Source organism: Rhopilema esculentum, chromosome 3 (genome assembly GCF_057945365.1).
Source record: "Rhopilema esculentum isolate cy_ngs chromosome 3, ASM5794536v1, whole genome shotgun sequence".
Taxonomy (NCBI): Eukaryota; Metazoa; Cnidaria; class Scyphozoa; order Rhizostomeae; family Rhizostomatidae; genus Rhopilema; species Rhopilema esculentum.
The window spans coordinates 6,726,161-6,748,793 of NC_142817.1; the positions used below are offsets into that span (position 1 = coordinate 6,726,161).

Consider the following 22,633-nt stretch of genomic DNA (forward strand, 5'->3'; position numbering starts at 1 on the left):
TTAAAAGGAATGAAACGTTTTAAAGGGCCTATCGGGAAATTTCCCGAGTCCCGGTGAGCCACCACGCCCCTGTCACCAGCTGATTCAAAAAGAAACAAATAGCTTCAGCCCCGTTAACACTACACAAACTAACCTGGGTTCGCCTCAGACTTAATCAGTCCATCTCGAAAGATAAAGTGTAGTGTAAACGCGAACCTGGGGCGAACCTTGCCTTGCGTTGACCGCCGCCATTCTGTTTATCATCACCTTCAATTTTTGTGTTATGCATGCGTTGTCATCAAACTAACCCAGGTTCGCCTTGATACCGTTTAAACTACAAAGTCGGCAGTTACAAGTGTAAACGCATCGTGGCCCAATCGGGGCCAGGTTAGTGTGAACAGGACTTTGCTTGGTAGTACGATTAGAAAGAACTCTTTGATAGCACTCTTGCATCTGTACAAACAAATTCGGGGTTCTTCGTGGCTCGTTCTTGAGACCCTTGCTTTTTTATCTACACCTCTTTCTCTCGTTCTCACGATAATATCAAACTTAATTTTTATACTATTTATTTGTTGAAGCTCTTTTCAAATCATTTCAATTTCTGAGCAGAGATATTTTGGTCACTAACAAAAAGTAAGGATGTGGTTTCTTCTTTAAAATCCTAACAACTAGAGCCGGTCGCATCTTCCACGAAACGTTCCATCCAGCGCACGTAGCGCACGACCAGTGCATTGCATTCTGTTAGGTTGTTTGTGATATCCTCTGGGCAGGTTTCAATCAAAGCATCAAACATTTCTTCGTGAAATCTCATACACCTGAAGTATTGCTTACCATTGAAAGCTTGGTCAGCAGATCCTGCAGCAATTGCACCTGCATCTATGCACTATTCTTTGTAGCCTCTGCAATGGAATCTCTTAAACAATAGCCTTTGGCGTACATGCAAATTGAACCCGTCCATCGAAAAAAAAATGCGTTTGTAAAGATCTGTATTTTTCCATAAGATATCACAAAGTTTTGCATATACCATTTCATCTGATTGAAGGTATAGGTAAGGTATCTCCAGATAATCGATTACTTCTAGCAAAAAACCGAGATATTCCTTACAAACAGGATACTCTGGTGGCTCTGGTGTCACTGGAAGATACTCTTGTATGTATTTCTCTGTTTCTTCTTTGGTCACACATTTGTGAAATGATGTCCACGAACAAACTACTGCAGTTTCTTCTTCCTCGTCGCTATTTCGTACCATTCCAGCGGTAGACCAAACAATATCTCATTTGAGGCATTCATCAAGTTTGTCTCTAAGAGTGCTATCCTGATGGTCAGGAAAAAGCGATATCCAACTCGTTTGGCAAGATCACAAGGCAGCGCTTTGAAGGGTTGCTCTTGCTAAGATTCTGCCAAGTTTAATGGTTGTTCTTTTCTTATTCCAATGACGGGTATTGTCTGTTCTTCTAATGGTGATGGTAGCTGAAACAGGGTATTTTTGGTGTCATGTATCGTTTGCCCCATCATTATTGTCTATGATAGCGGGTGCACGACGCCTCTTCTCGCATTTGAAAGAACAGATTGCTTTTTCGTCAGCATTCTTGACCAAGAAAGATTTGCATGCGAACGTCATGGAGTTCTAAAGTGTGACGTCATCAAAAACCTATTTTTAGAGTTTTTGAATTTTAACCACATAGCGTAAAAGATCACCATGAAATACTTTCAAATACTTTCAAACATTCCAATTCAAGAACAAGTATTTCAACTGTCTCTTAGTGGCTCCATAAGGGACTCAGAGAACTACAACTGCTTTCAAACATTCCGATTCCAGAACAAGTGTTTCAACCATCTCTTCGTGGTTCCATAAGGGCCTCAGAGAACTACAACCACCTTCAATCATTCGAACAAGTGTTTTAACCATCTCCTAGTGGTTCCAAAAAGGACTCCAAGACCTACAACCACTTTCAAACATTCCAATCCCAAAATAAGTGTTTCAACCATCTCTTCGTGGTTCCATAAGGGACTCAGAGAACTACAACCACCTTCAATCATTCGAACAAGTGTTTTAACCATCTCTTAGTGGTTCCAAAAAGAACTCCAAGACCTACAACCGCTTTCAAACATTCAGATCCCAGAACAAGTGTTTCAACCATCTCTTCGTGGTTCCATAAGGGACTCAGAGAACTACAACCACCTTCAATCATTCGAACAAGTGTTTTAACCATCTCCTAGTGGTTCCAAAAAGGACTCCGAGATCTACAACCGCTTTCAAATATTCAGATCCTAGAACAAGTGCCTCAACTATCTCTTAGATGTTCCATAAGGGACTGAGAGACCTACAACTTTGGAAGAAAATATTGAATTTTTAATAGAAACTTTTGAAAAAACTGGGGGATTTACCTATCCGTTACAAAATGATTTGGCCGAAACAACAAAAGTTGGCCGAATTTTGGCCGCATGTTGAAAGCCCAAAAAGTACAAAGAAAACGACAACTTAAGCACAGACAATATTCAACATTTCATTAAAATAATCTCAAAATTGAAGCTAACGAAGCAAGAAACAAAGTAAAAAATAACAGAAAATTGAAAGCGAGTTGGAGCTTTTGAAACAAGCAAAGCCAATTTTGATTACACTATCACTCCACAGAATTAGCCAAGAATCATTGGCCGCCAACCATTCCAAGCATCTGGCAACCCTGTATCAGCGGTATGTTTGGTGGGGTCAGCAAGAGATTCCTCAAAAACAATGATATGACCGCCAAGTTGATTGTGGTGGGAACACATGCTGAAAGCTCATAATGCTTGCGGTTTTTACCATTTTTACAGTTTCCCATTGTTGCGACCGACCTTAAAAGGAACTTTTCTGTCAAGGACTGGTACAATCGCAGGCCCACTTTCTGGGTAGGATTTTTATAAGGAGAATAACGGCTGTATACAGTATCGGTTCAGGTTGATTAGGACAAGTTTTAGCAATGGAGGTACCCGCATTTTCATGTGGACAATAAAGTTGTATGCAGTTAGGAAAGAAAAAGCATCATGCTTCTTTTGACGAAGAGAATAGATCGCCGCGATGGTGTTCTTTCATGGCTGACTTTGCTTGCGTCAGTTTTCATTACTGCATGTTCTTGTGGCTTCCTCAATATTTTCGGCATCTGCTACAATTATTTTCTGGAGAGGTTTGGTAATTCAAAGGAAAAGACAGGTAACAGGAAAACTACTCTCACATAATTCAAGCAAGTCGCACAAAAAGAAAAAAGACTCGCAGAAAAATGAATCTCTTCACACATTTTTAGTTTCAATCGCATAAAATACTGCAAATTGCACATAAAGCAGAATGAGTCCCACAATTAGAAAAGAGGTCGCACTTAAAGAAGAATGGGTCACACGTTGGAGAAGGGTAGGTTTTTTATTGAATTGAATGAATTTCTGTTCAGCCTCGGCCATGATGTTTTGCCCAAACTGTGGGAATTTCAGAGACAAGACCCACTTTCTCATCATTGGAATAGAATAATATGCGTGTATTTTTGGACTATTAGGACTATTGTTCAATTCGATCACAGAAACATGCAGACAGGCTAGAAGTCCAAACTCAGCTAGTTACCCGAACTGCAGTGTACGACAGTTTCCTACGAGATCTCGGGTAGGCAAGAGCAAAAATTAAAGTGTACAAATGTACACTATGTCACAAGTTTATACTTCTACTTCTAGTAAGTGTACACACAAATATAAAGTTTTACATACAAATAACGTCGTGAGAAACTGATTCGGTTTTAAAGAGAATTATTGTTTTCATTTCATGAAACTGATAAGATCTATTTTCAAGAATTCAAATCAGTGCCTCCTTAGGTAAAAAGTACCTTTTGTTCAATTTCCCTCAAGGTTTTACGGAAAAGCAGCAACTGCAATAACAGTTTTCATAAGGAAGCACAAAAAGAAAACTTTTACAAACGAGCTTCTTTATTTGCGACTCGCTTTAATTTTGTGCGAATGGGATTTCTTTCTGTGTGACTCGCTTGAATTATGTGTGAGTAGTTTTCCTGTCAGCGTGAATCAGTTTGTTTCAATGCGAAGCTGTTTTGTTTGTATGCGAATCAGTTTAAATCTGTCACGACGTTGATTGGTTATAAGAACAAGGGTATTTTTATTGTTTCCAGTCCCCCTTTAATTTATCGCATTGTAAAAAATATGGCGGAGCGCTGGAGTCGTGTTTAGGCTATTGTTCCAGCTATTGTTCTCGTTAACCAATCCACAACGAGACAGATTGCCTTCAAGTGCGTGGCAGTTATGGGCCACCGTACATTAGCTCTTTAGAAGATATTCAGCTTGAGACTTTACTCTCTATACCGTAGGCCATGTCTTGACACAGTGCTCGTAATAACAAAATGTGCGCAATGTATTTTTATTGTATGATTCAATTCTTGTGTTTGCTCGACTTGAATATTTAAATTTAGTGGCTTTGACTGCTCCAAGTTAATGTGTCAATACTCGAAACAAAACCTGTTAGCTAGAAACAAGATGACTAGGATCTCTCTTTATAAAAGCTAGATTTTGTAACTATTTCAAATTTTTCGTGTTTTCTCGAAAATTTTATTTCACTTTGCATACATAGCGAAACCTGCTGATACATTTGGGCTTCGACAAAACTTCCAGCGGTCTGAAATACCGTAGTCCAACGTGAAAATATCTATGAATCAATGTTATTCTGGTCAGCATAGGTTCCAAATCTTTGATTGGCTGAGCGACCAAAATTCTGCATGCCCCATTAGCCAATCAGAATTCAAGAATATGACAACAAACGTGCCTCGCGGCTAGATTTAGGCCTATTTTAGACGTTTTTACCACTACCCACAAAAAAATAAACGAGTAAAATGTGCTAAAAGATAACCTTAATTTTCTTTTGAAAATTGAATCTTTGATGAATTTACAAGAAAACTGCCGTTGTACTCAGCAAATAATTTTCCGCGATCGTTAGTTACGAAGGCTTGAAACTGTCCCTTTCAAATCCTTAAATTAATTAGGGGGAGGGAGAACAGAGAAATTACAGTTTTTAAACCTAAAAAGTTGTTTTATCCAAGTAATTAACAAATAAGAACTTAAAAACGTCCAAAATAGGCCTAAATCTAGCCGCGAGGCACGTTTGTTGTCAAATTCCTGAATTCTGATTGGCTAATGGCGTATGCAGAATTTTGGTCGCTCAGCCAATCAAAGATTTATAACCTATGCTATCCTTGTCATGATATAGTTTCTCTGAATTTGAGCTGAAACCTTCTCCATCATAACATTTTGACAGGTGCTTTATAAATTTGGAGCGGGCTTGCAGTAGGAAGGCAAGAGCGAAACCTATATGTTTTCTTTGTATTGTAGGAGATAGAGACGCAGGGACCTTTAGGCACACTGGGTGGATGCCCTCTTGCCCACAAGAAATTGAAAAACTATTTTACTTTGCCATGGTTTTTCCTTTTTCTTGGCGCTTTGCCCACCTTACAGCTCTTCCGGTAAAAGATTCTTGCCCTGCGAAACTTTTCATCGGGCAACGTTCTTGGGATTTCTTTACGACAGGGCCTATTTTAGTTTACGTTTTCCCACATTTTGTAGTCTTGAAAATCCAAAATGTGGTCTTGGAAATTCAAAATTGTGGAATGCGTTTTTTAATTTTAGCTATATTTTTGTTATAAGTATGTTTTCTGTTGATAGAGAACTTTATAACATAACAGAACAGTACGAAAAATTCATCAATTGTAGCACAAGTTCCTTGGTCTAGATAAATCTGGTCCAACAAGAGCGAAAAATGTTACAGCAAATAAGCTTTTTGCTCTCAAATGGTGTAAAAGCCAATCAGAGCTTGTAAAAGACACTTGAATCTAGCGACAATAACAACAATGGCGGCCAAACAAGCTACGTGAAAGTGCACTACAATCTTCGAACTGCTGCATGCAAAAAGATCTCAAGGCAAAAATAATTCTATGATTTTTTTTTCAATTTGAAGGGTCTTTCTAGATTTTCATCGTGCGTATTTTAGAATTACGCTCCTAAACTGGAGATATGATTGCATAAAGGTAGCCTAAATTCGCCAAACTTTTACTCTGTTCAATAATTGCACAGGGGTTATTGTCATTAATAATTTCCTATATCGATTCACTATATCATCCTCTTTCGCTAACGCTGATGTCGATTTCTGAAATCTGAAATAATTGAAAATGATCAGCTTACTCTAAGGCCCCCAATAAATGGACTCCCCCCATTATTAATTTTTCAAAACTCTTACAGCCCCCTGCTCTTATTAGAACTCCCCGCTTTTTAATGTTTTTGGCAAAGCGCTCTTCAATATTAAGATAAGTATGAATTTTAGAGCTTATAGATATGTTAACCTTTAACTGCTGTTACTGTCGGAGTCCATAAAGAAAAGGCTGTAATAGAAACATACTTGTAATCGTGTTATGTTGAATATTTTTGCTTAAAACGAATAAAGAAAAAAGCCTTCTACGCTCGATATTTTGAAATTCCATGCCTCATACACAGCATTCTTTTCTTTAAGTGTGGTCTTGGGAAATTTCCATAAAACAGGCCCTGCTTTACGACGGGGAATAACAACAAGTAATTGAACAGTTTGGCTAGGCCCTAAATAAGTAGTTGATGTTATCGCTATTATCAATGCTGAAAGACTAACCAAAGATAATGAAACTGTAACCGACTTGTAGTTAGAAAACTCCTCTAGAACAAAGGATCATGTAGACTTGAAGGTCATGGTAATTTGCGGTTGCGGGAGTAGGTGATTTCTGGGGACTTAATAATTTTCAGCTTTATTAGGAATCTTATTTTTTGCAATACTGCCATTCGCCTATGGTTGCGGGTTGTGCTTTCGTGAATTGTAGTACTTAAGAGGGTAGTGCAAATGTTTACCGCAACGTTAATCGAACGTTCAGTTTTTTTTTGTTTTTCCTGTTAAGCTCCAAACTGCTGTGCCATTTCTGGCATTGGCTTAGATGACTTTTTTGATAAAATCAAATAAACATAACTTGATTCTCGCATAAGCGCTGGGGCCGTTTTCTCCAAAAAGTGTTTCAAGCGCTTCTGTTGTCAGGACCTTGTTTCCCAAGCAGGGAAAGACTATCTTGGGATGGACATAACAATAGTGGGATTAATGTCAAAAGAAAATATTACGTATTTATACGCTCGAAATTCTGTGGCTCTCGTTTCCAGGGTAAAATTGATCATAAGTTAAAAACAGGTGAAGAACTGAGGCTGAGATCATGTAAAATATAGTTTTGAACAATGTTTTGGAACCTCTTCAGAACAAGTGTTTTAACCATCTCCTAGTGGTTCTAAAAAGGGATCAGAGACTTACAACCACTTTCAAACATTCAGATCCCAGAACAAGTGTTTTAACCATCTCTTAGTGGTTCCAAAAAGGACTCAGAGACTTACAACCACTTTCAAACATTCAGATCCCAGAACAAGTGTTTTAACCATCTCCTAGTGGTTCCAAAAAGGATTCAGAGCCTTAAAACCACTTTCAAACATTCCAATCCCAAAATAAGTGTTTAAACTATCTCTTAGTGGTTCCATAAGGGACTCAGAGACCTACAACCACCTTCAAACATTCAGATCCCAGGAACAAGTGTTTTAACCATCTCCTAGTGGTTCCAAAAAGGATTCAGAGCCTTAAAACCACTTTCAAACATTCAGATCCCAAAATAAGTGCTTCAACTATCTCTTAGTGGTTCCATAAGGGACTCAGAGACCTACAACCACCTTCAAACATTCAGATCCCAGAACAAGTGTTTTAACCATCTCCTAGTGGTTCCAAAAAGGATTCAGAGCCTTAAAACCACTTTCAAACATTCAGATCCCAAAATAAGTGCTTCAACTATCTCTTAGTGGTTCCATAAGGGACTCAGAGACCTACAGCCACCTTCAAACATTCAGATCCCAGAACAAGTGTTTTAACCATCTCCTAGTGGTTCCAAAAAGGATTCAGAGCCTTAAAACCACTTTCAAACATTCAGATCCCAAAATAAGTGCTTCAACTATCTCTTAGTGGTTCCATAAGGGACTCAGAGACCTACAGCCACCTTCAAACATTCAGATCCCAGAACATGTGTTTTAACCATCTCCTAGTGGTTCCAAAAAGGATCCAGAGCCTTAAAACCACTTTCAAACATTCCAAGCCCAAAATAAGTGTTTCAACTATCTCTTAGTGGTTCCATAAGGGACTCAGAGACCTACAACCACCTTCAAACATTCAGATCCCAGAACAAGTGTTTTAACCATTTCCTAGTGGTTCCAAAAAGGATTCAGAGCCTTAAAACCACTTTCAAACATTCCAATCCCAAAATAAGTGTTTCAACTATCTCTTAGTGGTTCCATAAGGGACTCAGAGACCTACAACCACCTTCAAACATTCAGATCCCAGAACAAGTGTTTTAACCATCTCCTAGTGGTTCCAAAAAGGATTCAGAGCCTTAAAACCACTTTCAAACATTCCAATCCCAAAATAAGTGTTTCAACTATCTCTTAGTGGTACCATAAGGGACTCAGAGAACTACAACCACTTTCAAACATTCAGATCCCAGAACAATTGTTTCAACCATCTCTTAGTGGTTCCAAAAAAGGACTCAAAGACCTACAACCGCTTTCAAACATTCCATCCCAGAACAAGCGTTTAAAACCATCTCTTAGTGGTTCCAAAAATAGAGACGATCAGGTTCTTTAACAACAGACGGTGCTCCTTTCCAGGCGAGTAAATTAATGGAGAGGTGGGAGAGGCACACTCATGCCGGATAAAGGTAAGGAGGTAAAAGATAATGAGAGCAGAAAAATATTATCCACGCTAACAGCCAGGCATTGTCTTATTCAAAAGGAACCGTGATAAATAATACGCCAGCCTGGTTCAAACGAGATTGTGATGAATAAGACGCCAGTTATAGATAACAATTTTGCGAACATAAACAATCACTCCACTGACAGCCAGGAATAACCTGCATCAAGTGGGTACTTGATAATATCATGCCAGCGTTTGAGTAAAAATTAATATTCTTCCCACTGAGGAACTGTGGAAGCAGGAATACCTGGTCCAAACAGGTTCGTAGTAAACAGTAAAGATATGTAAGTAATACTATTTCGTAAAAACTTTTGATAAACTTAAACTGATCTATTTCAGCATGGACTGGCTCACTCCCGACTTCATTGATGTTTATATTGGGGCCTGTTTCATGCTGGATCATCAATAAAGCTGGACTAAGACTTTGCACAATGATTGCAGCATTCCTTGTCAGCCTGTCACTTCTGATGACGTCATTCGCTACAAACTTGGACCTAGTCTTCATCTCGTTCAGCGTCCCTTTCGGGCTTGGTTCATCTGTTCTCCTAATGGCATCGGTAAAATCTGTGTGCATTTATTTTGATAAATGGTTATCTTTGGCATATGGTTAGTGTTTTCTAACATTTCTTTATTTAGAAGAAGCCCAAGGACAAGATTAAAATCGCTTCATCTTCAATTGGATAAATACGTTTCAATAACAAGTTATAACTTGAAGAAATCTAACGAAAGGGGGGCGGGAGTCTTTAGAACAACTAAGGTGAAAGAGTGTTCAGTTTCTTCCTTTTACACAAAGACATTCATAAGAAAAACAGTCTCATTCACCTCTTCAGGTCTCCAAACTGGCTGTGTTGCACTTCTCCAAGCAGGTTTTTCAAGCCTTCTCGTTTTGCTACTTAAAGAAGTTAGATTTGAACGAACATTCCAAATACTATCAGCTGTCTTTCTTGTTATCTGTCTGGCTGGTGGCTTGACATTTTGCCCAACTTCATATGAAGTAGATAAAGATGAGCCTGAAAAGAAAACAACGAATTTGCGAATATATTTCAAGTTACTGAAGAACAAGAAGATTTGCATCTTTCTTGTGGCTAACTTCATAGTGTCGTTCGCGTATGGTGTGTCTAGCATTCACCAGGTAAGATGATGCTTCACTGCCTTCAAATTTCTGATTGAAATGAAGCATGAAAACGATGAAATGCGCAGGAATGAGTTGATTCAAGAACTAACAATTTCTTGAAGGTTTCTTAAATACTTAATTTTAACGAGCTACTTATTAGAAACACAGAAATGCAATAAAAAGAACACCTGATCTGTCACATGGAGCAATTCTTGTTATTATCTATTTCAACTCGAAATGATCCTGAAATAAAATTTCGCCTTTCCATTTTAAGGCAAAATTTAAGAAATTAGAGTATTTGAACTACAGACCTACACAAATTTCGATAGGATACGAACAAGAAACAAGATAAGAACAAAAATTATAAAAAACTTTAAAACAACAATTTTTGGTGTGATTTACGAAAACTCTTCTTTTTCTGTGCAAGAAACTTTGCTCTAATTCCTGTTAAAATGTTGGTATGATTGGGCACGATATCTAGAACTAATGCTTACTACGAGTTTTAGCACAACCAATTTTATATATTTTCCCAAAACATCGTAAGTGCTTGTACTTTGAACCTTAATGAATTTTGATTTTTCCTGAGGCCCTAAAACTGACGCCCTGTAACTAAGGCCCTAAAACTATATTTTTGATATACGATGTACCCTTGGGAGTCTTTTTGGCAACAGTATAGGATCATAAACTTCTAACGAACCCTCTTGACGAGACAGCGTATTCTGAAAGCGAAAATGTCTTCAACTACCTCGTTTTTTCTTTTGAAAAATATGCACATTTGTTATATGAAAAGAAACCCTTTTCATGTTCTGCTTTATCAGCACTCAATCTATACTCTGTTTTCTTGCTCGTTCTAGGTACAACTTGCTATAGAGAAAGGTGTCCAAGTGAGCACAGCCAAGTTGTTTCCCGTTTTTAGTTCTATTTCTTGTGGCTTAGGCCGCATCTGCTGCGGGCTTCTACTTGACCTGAAAGTTCAGAAGAAAATCGCATTTTACCAGCTTGTGATGTTTTTAACTGGTTTAACCTGCTTTCTGGGACTATTTGCGACAACTGAAGTACACCTAATCGCATATATCTGGATATACTCCGCTCTTGATGGCATGGTACAAACATGCTGCACACCTTGCCTGCGGACTATAGCGGGGTTAACATTTCTAGGAGAAGCGTATTCCATGGTACTGACTGTAGACGCCGTGTCTCTCTTGCTAGGGCCACCTCTTGTGGGTATGTACATTTCTCGTTAGCAAGCAAGATTTCAGATACTTGTAACGTATTTTAATTGCTGACCGACCTAAACAAAATTTGGTAAAGCCTTTGGTGCGACAGCATTATTTTTTGTTGAAGTCAACGGGTAGCCATGTTTATTATGTTCCCAATAGCTTTTTTTTTCTTGTTTTTGTATAATGTACTTTTTTAGACTGATTATACAAAAGTGAACACTCTAAGCAAATGATCCCAGATTCTGAAGGTCTTCTTCTTGCTACGTATAAACGCACGGGAGAGAAGGGGGGGGGGGGGGGGGGGTTGTGGAGAGCATACTAAGCGTACATATTAGCAGTCCCTCATAATCATATTAGCACATTCGTGCTGCTCCAATGTCATGGCGGTGTAGGGTAACCACCACTGCTTCTCGCTGTACTTAGGCTGCGTTTACGCTGTACGGGGCTCGATGAACAGTTGGTCGACCAAAATTTGCCTGCTTCTGATGTCGGCCGCAAATGATTTTGCTCAGGCGTTGCGGGGCCGCCCAAGTGGTTGAATTCTTATGACATGCGCATTGTGTCAAAAATTGTTGCGAAAGATCATTGTAAATGTGACATACAAGCATCAATGTTCGAAAGTCCTTTGGGAGAAATCCACGAAAAACAAGGCCAGTTTGATCTCGGCTTCACAACTGTAGCACTAATTCGGTTAGAACGAAATATAAATGTTTCTTATCGGTCTAAGAAAATCTTAACTTATCTCTTGTTTTCTCCCCACTCCTTTTTACAATAATTCACTCCTCTCCCTCTTGCATATCTCTGGGTCTAGCCGGGGGTAAACCAGGGGAACCCCCGGTAAACCAGGGTAAACCAGGGGAGCCCTCACATAAACAAAGAGCTAACAAAACTACTCTGTTCTTGGGTGCTCTCTCATTCTCTGTTCTCGTGTGCTCTCTCATTATCTGTTCTCTTGTACTTTCTTCACAAAATGCTACCAATGACTGCAACGACGTTTGCTATGATTTTTAGAATTGTCATGAAAGCTAAAACGAATCTTTTGACGAAAGGTCGTTCATATTTTTAGCAAAGTAAACAACAAAGAAAAAGTTACGAACATAAAATCTAACCAGTGACTCTAAACAACAACGATACATTCATTTTCGGCCCCAGGCTTTGGTTAACCATTTTACGTTTGCCTCTATACAACGCATTGACACTCCTTTTTTGTTACTGTGCAAATATTTGGCAGTAACCGTTTACACGGGCCCGCTCGCAAATTTTGCCAGCCAAGATTAAAGAAGGATGTTTTCTTAGGTCCCCGAATATTAATTTGAGGTCGTTTAGCCGGTCTCGTGTAAGCGCAAAACCCAAGTGACCAAATATTTGACGGACCAAATGTTCGGTCGGTCCCGTGTATACGCAGCATTAGTCTTAGAAGTACGTCGCGGGAGATGAGCGCGGGAACTATATGACTTTTTCTACTTGGAAACTAATAAGAAACTTTTCTATCAAATCTAAGATCGTTAAAATTGATAGCCTAAAACATATCATATCCTGTACGTAGTTTTGAATACATCTTGTACATTGTTTTTAGGGTTAGTGGTGGAGAAGACCAGAAGTTACAATGCATTCTTTTACATGTCTGGGGCACCATACATAGCTGCTTTTATAGAACTCTTCCTTCTTCGATTTGTTGTATCACTGTCACAAGATGAGACGAGCAGCGACAAGAGAGAGAATGAAAACGAAGAACAGTTATCATAAGGGCTTGATCAAATCAGAAGTCAATTCTTCGTTAGATATAAATGGATTAGATAAATGCATACCTACTTTTACGGTTTAGTGATAACAAATCTGTGCAGTGATTAACAAGAAAAAGCATGTAGTGACACTTTGGGGAAATTTTATTTACAATGGGAAAATTTAACTTACTTTTCACAAACTTCAAAACTTTTGGACTAAGAAAAAGAAAGTTGAAAGCCTGGACATACATAGGGCCGTTAAATCTCCTTGCTAATTATACACTTAATTTCGAGCGCGTAGCGATAAACCCAACTTTCAGTTGAATTCTACCAAACAAGAGTTTATATGATTAATCTAATGGTTATTTACTAAGTTAAAGAAGTTGCAAATATGTTGATGTTGTGAATGACTTGTGAAAAGTGTTATCACGGATGCGATAAGAATAAAACCTACTTATGTGTTCTTAATTTAGTAACTTTGTAGCAAAATAGCGTTGTTCGTATTTATAGCTATTAAGGGCGTGGTCAGAAAACAATTTTTAGGGGCCACTACTGTTACCTTAAATTTATTTAGGGTAATTATGACCATGAAAGAATGAGGTGAGCCAGTAAGGAGTCATTCACAAAGGACGTCCAGCAAAAAGATGAATTTTTAACCCCCCCTTTTTTGTCCGGCATTGTCCGTATTAAGAGCCTCCTCCCCTTTCCTCGGACATCCACCGATATCATACTGAATACTATTCAACCATGTATATGTAAATGGATTGTAGAAAGCCGTTCTTTGTTCCAAGCAGGAACTGACTTGATGAACAATTTTTGATTTTCTAGTACGTTTTTTGTATAATGCTATATTCAAAGAAAGCGTTTCTTCGTTTAAGGAGTCAGTTTCTGTGAATGGCTGCTTCAAAAAGACGGCAATATCCATAAGAGAAGGTAACTGCTACTTCATCTTCCTAATTTGCTGCTTCACTCTTTGACGCCCTTCAATCTTCAGTGCCAACCTTTCGTGGCCAGCAGATATCTCGAGGTGCATTTTAGCCAGCTCTACAAAGGTGAAATTTACCGGCATTTCACAAAACCGCACTTTTATCTGCTGCCACCTTTTTCTGCATGCTTTTTGCACAAACGGACAGAACAAATCATACAACAAGTCAACTTGCTCCTAGCCTTCTGGTTTTAGATGTGATATTGCCATTGGTTTGCAGAAGACCGGTGTAAATCTTTTTTTCTTTGACAGGTTGTTCCCCTATCCTAGCCAACTGCAGCCCACCCTGAAACCTGGAACCTGATTGCGTAAACACCCCTCCCCTTGTGTCCGAATTTATCTGGTTTCACCAAACCCCCCTCTCCCCCTTCAGCTTGGACGTCCTTTGTGAATGGCCCCTAATTACTCTTTATTTAAAATCCATTTTAAAATTTCATTTAAAATCCAATAATACTTGTATCTTGTTACGCTTTGTATTTTGATGTTTTGTGAAAAGGCTTGTGAAGCTGTACCTTGGTACAAAATTCTCTCTCTATTCATATCCATGACAGGTGTCCTTAATGTATTTATACATTTTCTTGTAATTTGCTTACATATATAAATATATATAATAATCTACCATATTTATACAGGATAGCCTTTTCAGTAAAGATAATACTGCTATCACTAAGGGTACATCATATATTTATTTGGTAAAACCGTAACTAGCATTTCTCTAGCAAAGCATTGAGCAATTTTTATTGTAATTTTGAATCATTGGTTTTGGTTATGTGTTAAGAGATTTTCATGATTCATATTTTTGGTTGGTTTTTTTCCCTGAATTCCTTCTCTTGTCGGAAAATTAATTTTCAGCCCCCTAAATTTTATCTTCAACTGTCCATGGGTCTTTTGAATTACTTTGAACCTACAATCACTGCCAAAATTACTTGGAACACCTAACACTTTGCGCTGTGCTTTTCTATTTTTCATTTGTTTTCTTGAATACTACCACTTCCGCCCCCCTTTCCCCCCAAAACAATGTTGAAAGTATAGAAAAATATCAAACAACCCACAAGAAAAGGCGTACTCCATAACCCCTTTCTTTTGTCTATAGTAAATCCACATTGTTCCTAGGGGGAGAGGGGGATGGCTGAATTTGCCTTGAAAACCTACGTTAGTGTTCCAAGACTTTTGGCAGTGATTGTAGTTCTTTGAATAAACGTTTTTGTGAAGCCAGATTTGTTACATCTGAAATCATTTGAAAACCGAATCTTCGAATAAAAGAGCCCCGGGAGGGTTCGTTTATAGTTTATTCATTGTAATCAAAGGAATTATCCCGGATTTAAGGAGAAAATATGTAAGTAGATACCAGATTCATTCAGAGACAGCCTTCTGTTTAAAAACAATAATGGTTGGCTTTGGTAATTCTTCGAAAGCCGGTTTGTAACATGTACTTGCGATGATAAATTCACTTAAATTCAATATGGGAAAATTGTACTCTGAACCCGTTTACATTGTTCCTGGCAGATTTGGAACTGTGACAAAACAGTCGCGGTTCGCCCTTCCGTTTACACTCGCACGCTGGAACCGAGACGATTTTGATCTGCTATCCGGAATAGTTTTGACCATGCACCGCACGAATTTTGAACCGTCACCATTCCATTTTACAACGGGATAGTGTAAGCAGGGTCTTTGTCACCTTTCAACGTCTCTGAGATCACCAAAAGTTATTTAAAAAAAAAAAAATGGCTTGGTTTGATATCAAAATTTGTATGCAAATATACTTATTTCTCGGGCTGAAATTCAGCAAAACAGATAGGAAAGCCGTGGTCCACCTTAAAATGTTAATTGGAAGGAAATTGGCTGTAGTAAATCAGCTATGAGACAAGCAGTATTCAGTATTCTAGTAGCATTTGCTTCATACCAAAGGACCGATTTAAGAAACAATGATTGGGGGAGGGGGGGAGGGGTTTTAAACACTAATTGGATTTTTGTGCCACACCCATCAGGTCACGGCAAAATGATGGAAACAGCCATTTTCAGAATTCGGAAAAAAGATACGAAAACAAGTAAAGTATAATCTTGGAGTTATTTTTTGGCAATTGACGACCAAAAAATGATTTATACCGAATGGAAGCAAAATTGAGGTGAGGAAAAAGGTGAGGGGGTGTCTCACCCCTATACCCTCCACCGCTAAATCCGTCCCTTGCTGTAATTTTCCATGTTGCAAACGCTCCTGCATTCTTTTTAAGCCCAATGTTTTTCAAATACGTTTCTGTCCACTTTAATGCTTCTCAAGGACTCACTCACTGCTATAACACCCTTCATTATTTCAAACGCTTCCAAAACCCTGTCGTTTCCGTTCATTGCCCACAATAAGCTCTAGCTTCCATTTTAATTCCAGATTTTACATTTCAAAGCCTATTGCTTAGCTTAAGCCCCGTATGCTCTGTAAAACTTTAGGTACTTGTGTTCCAGGAACGCAAATCCCGGGGGACGGGGAGGCTGGACCTTCCAAAAACCTGGAGCAAAACGATTTTTTTAAGAAATTATCGTCATTTTCATTTAAAGAAAGGAATCCCTGATAGCTGATACCTCAGCCACTATGTCATGATGTCAAGCGCAATTTGACTATTGCAGATAGCTGTTACTTATGTTTGCAGATTGGTGTCGAGTCAGTGTGCTCGTAGAGGGGATTAGCCCCAAATATCTTATCCACCGGTCACCCCTTGAATAAATCTAAAAAACATGTAAGAAAATAATCGTTTGATTCGCCATAAATCTCGACAAATCTACATTACATAAATTTATATTACACGCCTTTTATAAGAATCCTAACTCAAAACCTAGGTCCTAGAGTTCCTAATTCTGAACCTCTTTTAGTCGAATTTCGGTACCAAGATCTCCATAATAGCTCCTTAATTTTAACTGTACGTTTAGTGACATAATAATAACATACAGAGAAAAAAAGAAATTCTTAGTTTTGCTTTTAACTGTACCTAGGAACACAAACTAGGCTAAAGAAAATAAGGGCAAGAAGTAAAATTAATTTGCGTAAAAGTACTTTTGCATTTAATATAGAGAGAAGCAATGACTACACTCTTTTTTATACCCATCCTCGATCTTTTTAAGAAAATTTTCGTTTTGCACCCGAATATGTTCTTAGATACATCCTTATTTATTTAATGTTTTTAGATACATTCCAATCCGATATGGCTTCAGGAAAAAATTTGCTTGCTCTCAATTAGAAAACGCCTTTTCTTTTTTCCCAACGTCTGTCACTAGAGTTTAAGCATGAATCGTTGCGAACGGGAAATGAGTAGAAACGACTAGGAAACAAGTAAGAAACAACAAGGAAACAAGTAGAAACAAGTAGAAACGACTTGGAAAAATTTTAACTGCAGCACAATTTTATTTATTTAGTAGATATCCTGCATTAATAGCTTTGATAGTAGATGTTGATATGGTATTTTTGTGAGAGGAATTAAACTATGAAAGCCTGATATGAAGTGCCAGCATTGTAAGAGCAAATTTCACTGGCATTGGGATTAACATGGAACAACAACTGGGAAGGTCGAAATAAAGCAATTTAAATTCTCGGCTAATAATCAAGCCTTTTTCCCACCTGAATTCAACTTCTTTAGGAACTTACTGAAACTTTATAGAGGCTTTAGGGTTAGGCTCCCAAACAAAACATTGTTCAAGAAGTAGATTGTCAACCTATACAGCTTGTTCCTCTAGTATATTGGAGTTTGTTTTTTTAGTTTCGGTTGCTTTTGCTAAAATTAGCGTTGTAGAAACATAAGTAAGCATTATCACTGGGTTTCCGTAACCTCATCTAAGACAACAGCTTTTGCGATGGAGAACGACATGTCCGAACAGGCCACTGCAACGAAGATGACAATGCCCACGTGGATGGATAAGCTTGCCTCGTTTTGGAGATCTAGTCGTTTCTGCAAAGTCACAAATCGTTTCATGTTGTTTTCTTTATCGTTTCTTCTCGTTTGTATTCGTTTCTTGTTATTTCTTGTTGTTTCCTGTTATAATAAACGCGAACGCCCTGTTTCCTCGACGCCCCACTTGTTCACTTGACGATCTGGAACCTAGGGTAGACTCTTACCATCCCCAATTTCCCCCAGAAACGATAATCTGTGTTCTTCTGAGAAACGTCGATTTCTCTATTCTAAACGGTATAGTATTTTGTTAAACTTGGTCTGGGAGATGCTTTTTTAGCGATTTAGAAGGTATAATTTCAAAAATTTCCTTCCACGTCGGGCCCAACCATGGTAGGTCCTCCTACGTCACTAAGCGTGATTCTCAGACACCCGGGTTTAATTTCTTCAAGTTGTCTCTGAAAAATGCTATCAACTCAACTATAAAAAGTCAACGTGCTAAGAAATATATGTAAATACCTTCTATAGAGCTGAAAAAACCTTACTGAACCTTTTTTCTGTTTATCGAGTCGTTTGCCTCTCAAACTGTTTCCATAACACATACCATAAATTGCTTGGTGGTGCTATGACCCACTGCACACTTTAAATTCATTCGCTCTGCTGACTTTGGCGGAACGTTTCACTTTATACTTTCGCAAATGCTGTGTTAAAGCTGCTTAGAACATCTCTTGCTGGTCAATGTGCTCATGGGCGAAAGGTAACATTTATTAGCATCGCATTTTAAATACTTTTTGTAATACTTTGTGGCCTCTTTGGTGTGGTGGTTGAGGTGTAGGACCCACAATCCAAGAGTTATGGGTTCAAGTCTGCACTCCTCACTCCTGAGGGCAACACCTTTGGGAAGGTGTTAACACGAGTTGTGCCTTTATTGCGTCACCTACACACTTCAAAACGGGCATATGACCTATAATGTAGGAAATGAGCAGAATGAATGCGCAAATCGTTATAAAAGCATGAAAATTTGTACAAACATACAATTTGACATGCTGAAAAATATGGGATCGGGAAACAATCTGAGTAGTGCACTTAAGAGCTATTTCTAAAACGATTCATTGTTCCCAGACCCTTGAAATTGTCATCTCTTTAACTTTGTTGAAAATGAAATCAATGACAAGAAAATTTGTATAACTACTAATGATAACACGGAAATGTGATTTAGATTCACACCCATCGTCAAAATGCTTCCCAATTGCTATTTTTAGACAATGTACTCGTTCTCAGACCTCTTACGCGCTTATCTCTACAACTCCGCTAGAAATAAAATCAATAGCAAGCAATTTGATTTAGATACTAATTATAGCACACTCAAAAGATTTGGATCGTCACGCATCTTCAAAATGCCCCCAAATGCTATTTTTAGAATGCTTAATTGTTCCCAGACTCCGAAATTGATTCATCTAGTATGGTTGTCAAATATTCAGCTTTCAATCAAAATTGGCCTACACGTTTATTGATTGGCCAATTTTGATTTATATTTTAAAAATGGATATTGTTACACACATTACACACATAAGGGCTGACCCCGGAAACAAAACTTTGTTACTCGGTCTTTGCATCTCTATGTGAATATTTGACAACCACCTGTTTAATTTCATGAAGTTTGAACAGGAAAACAGGTCCAAGCTATAGAAACGATTATCCTTCAGGGTTTTCAAACCAGGGACAGATTTAAGTAACAATGATTGGGAGGGGTGTTAGACACTAATTTTGGTGCCACACCCTCCAGGTCTCTGATAAATGATGGGAACGCCTGTTTTTAAAATTTGGTTTTTAAATTTAAGGCAAAGACGATAAGAAGCAGTGGCGTAGCCGGGGTTGGAAGATTGGTTGGGCAAAGAGGTGGAAAATTTTGCTGACCAGAACTCTAAGAATTTGGGAAAACACCGATTTTGTAAATGTGTTTGGAAAAGCTATGGCACCCCCTACATCCCTGACTGAAATGCATAAGGTTACCGAAATGCATATGACACGGGCGAAGTGTATTTGAATGTGGAGGGGTCAAAAAGTCTTGAAAGGGCTTAGGAAAGGCCTTTTAGGATTATGGTGTCATAGGGATGGCCAGAAACTGTATCTAAAATGAATTTCACTGAAGGTGTCGCATGGTCGCGTCTATTGATGTGATGTTGACTTGAAATAGAGAAGTTTTGCAAAGTTTTAGAATAACCACTATCATATAGCTCGTAATGAAACCTTTTTTTAGATTTTAAAAGTACCCGGAATAAGATGGAGGAAAAAAATAAACGAAACACGGATTAATAAAAAACATTAAAGTTGAAATATCAACAGAAGAACTATCAACTCAAAATGAAAAGTTAAGCAGTTTCGTACAGTTAAGATGTAGCTAACTTTGTAACATCTGATCTCAACTGGGCTTGTCAAGATGAGTTTAAATCGAATTTATAATTGCGTCGACATTTTCTCTTTCTTAGTAGGAATGGATTATAAAAAAAATCAAACTCTGAATTTTTCTTGATGAAACTTTTTAAGAACAAATCTGCCCATACTTTTTATTTCTCATATCCTCAAAAAAGTACTCTCCAGCTGTTTCTTTCCCTTCAACAGCTGATTTCACCCTTTTTGTTATGTTTCTGAGAAAGTTTTCGCTAGCAAATAGACCTTGTGTGCCAAGTTTAGGCGATGTAAAAAACGAAACTCCGTCACCAAGTCATTTGTGCTGGCACCAAGTTATTATGGACTAGGTTTTTCGATCTATTTGCTAAGCCAAGCTGTTACTCGTTGTAAAACGTAGACAATGACCGATTTCTTCGATCTTATTCCCATTTTCAATTTTATGTATGTTATCTATGGCCAAGACATAGCAAACCAAGGACAAATTTAAGAGAACACTAGGCAAAGTTACTTACAGAATCATATACAACATTTATTTCGACTTTTGCTTAAAATTTTTCTTTAGCTCTGCAGAATAATGGCCCCCCGCTATAATGGCCCCCCGAATAATGGCCCCCCGAATAATGGCCTATTCACATCACAAAGTATTTTCGTCAAAGCACGATGTCATTTTCGCTATTTCTGCAACAGGTCCCCCTGTCCACGCTATTCCACATGCTCTAAGGAAGTAATCCTTAACCATTGTCTGTTTCCACAGGCATCACAAACAGGTTGTTATTTCGTGCGTGCCATTGAAAGGCCTTGGAGGGGTGCTACCGCTGCAACTGTTGCAAGAGTTCAAAGACCGCGGATCGATGACTACCTATCGCTGATTATTTAAACACTCTTTTGATTTAAGTCAGACCTGTTACCTGTAAGCCATGTTAATCGCCAAGTTACTGAAGACAACAGTCAAAGCTCGAGATTCAACGTTGTCATGGGTAGCTTTACTCGCATCTATTCTGCTTCTTTTTACAACGAGCGGGTTTCTCTTCAGCTTTGGAATATTCTATAATTCATTCTTAGACGAATTTGGGGATTCAAAGGAGAAAACAGGTAGGTGGCATTATTTTACGATATGCTTAAACTAAGCATGCTTCTTTTTATTTGCAACGAGGGACGCCGATAATTTTTTATGCTAAAACATTAGAGAAGAGCTATATTTGAGTGTTTTTAAAAAGCCGATTTTCAACGTTATTTTACAGTTGAATGTTTCCTTGGTATTTTATCCCACATTTTCATGCGTTTGCTGAGAAATATGAGAGGGATAAACACGACAGATGTGAAATCTGCGATGAACATCACGGTACCGGGTCACTTCCAGACTGGAATCCGCGTATGTTGCGCCACAGATTTGTGGCGCACAGCAATCTCCAAATTAAGAACGCCGGTGTACTTTGGCTTTAAGACTGGCGTTTGGCGCACTCTTGTTGCAAAAACTGACGTAATTTGGCATTTATTTAATTGATTAATTGATTAATTTTTTAAAGTCTAAGAGGCAAAGCATATGCCTCGTAATTACCTGGGCCCGAGGCCCTAAAAATGTCAGTGCGGACCTGTTTGCGTAAAATTAACAATTGGCGGACCGGATGGAGTGGAGTACCGGCGCTACTTTGCGCATGATGGATTATTTATGGCGTACATATGTGGCGTACCAGGCTCATACTTTCCAAAATGGGTCACGTTATCAAACAACCCAAGCTCAAAGCCGTGCTGTACTATTATTTTTTAGCTGTGAGTGCAGGTCTGCAGGAGATAATCTCTTTGTAAATGCAAAATGAAATAGGTATAGACAATATGTTTCCGTAGCCGGGACTGTGCCTTTATTGGTCCCGATTTCCCTTGTAGCTCAATTTCCAACGAGTTTGTTACGCACAAACAGTAATGCACCTGCAGACAAAACTTCAAACGGTAGACGTAGCCATGGTAATAAATGCATGGTATACCATAGTATTCTTGCTGCTGGATATCTTGTTTGACTTGCCACAAGACTTCGTTCTTTGTTCTTCCAAGGGCAATGGCTGCATTTAAGAACGCCATCTGCGAGATGAGTAGGACCTGTGGCACAGCCGCGAACAGGATTGTGTCCGCGATAATTGGTCTTAGCCTAAACATGTTCTAGCCAATGATACAGAGGTCAATCGTTTTTATTAGACTGTGATACAGAAGATAAGATAAACAACTTGAATTAGAAGTCATAATTATGCTTTATCGTAGCGAAGAGTCCGAACGATCAAAGAAAAAATTTCATTCTGGTCGATAAGGGATGTCTTCCGGCTTGTAAGGGGTACCTTTTGGAATTCGGAAAGAAGCACTGAAATAGGGTGTATTTTAAACCATTTTAAGCCAAGATTCCTTTTTGCTGACAATATCACAGCATTTGATGCTAAGACATTACCCTTGTCAAAGAAAATATAATCATATTTAGAGATGAAGAATTCGCCTAGGCTGTCAATCACCATTACATAAAAATCGTAGAAAA

General features: G+C 38.4%; 2 protein-coding genes across 8 annotated transcripts in view; both read left to right on the forward strand.

Annotated features, from left to right (window-relative positions):
• The first annotated feature begins 2,835 nt into the window (after nucleotides 1–2,835).
• Nucleotides 2,836–14,342, forward strand: LOC135692429 (monocarboxylate transporter 4-like). Of its 5 annotated transcripts, none has more exons than XM_089111821.1 (5): nucleotides 2,836–3,169; nucleotides 9,128–9,394; nucleotides 9,619–9,920; nucleotides 10,757–11,126; nucleotides 12,699–14,342. In XM_089111821.1, the coding sequence occupies exons 1-5, from the start codon at nucleotides 3,004–3,006 to the stop codon at nucleotides 12,866–12,868; spliced, it is 1,275 nt and encodes a 424-aa protein (XP_088967947.1). In that variant the 5' UTR covers nucleotides 2,836–3,003; the 3' UTR covers nucleotides 12,869–14,342. The 5 variants fall into 5 exon arrangements, with proteins under 5 accessions (XP_088967947.1, XP_088967951.1, XP_088967956.1 ...); XM_089111825.1 differs by having other exon boundaries at nucleotides 2,838–3,169; nucleotides 9,128–9,345; nucleotides 9,837–9,920; XM_089111823.1 differs by having other exon boundaries at nucleotides 3,027–3,364.
• Nucleotides 14,343–20,794: 6,452 nt separating this feature from the next.
• The window catches only part of LOC135692417 (monocarboxylate transporter 10), a 29,789-nt gene continuing 27,950 nt past the window's right edge, over nucleotides 20,795–22,633 (forward strand). The window contains exon 1 of one of the 3 annotated variants that reach the window (XM_089111805.1): nucleotides 20,795–21,207. In XM_089111805.1, coding sequence (XP_088967931.1) covers nucleotides 21,033–21,207 — 175 coding nt within the window. In that variant the 5' untranslated portion in view covers nucleotides 20,795–21,032. The remainder of the gene's footprint in view (nucleotides 21,208–22,633) is intronic. The other 2 variants (XM_089111807.1, XM_065210527.2) reach the window with 2 other exon arrangements.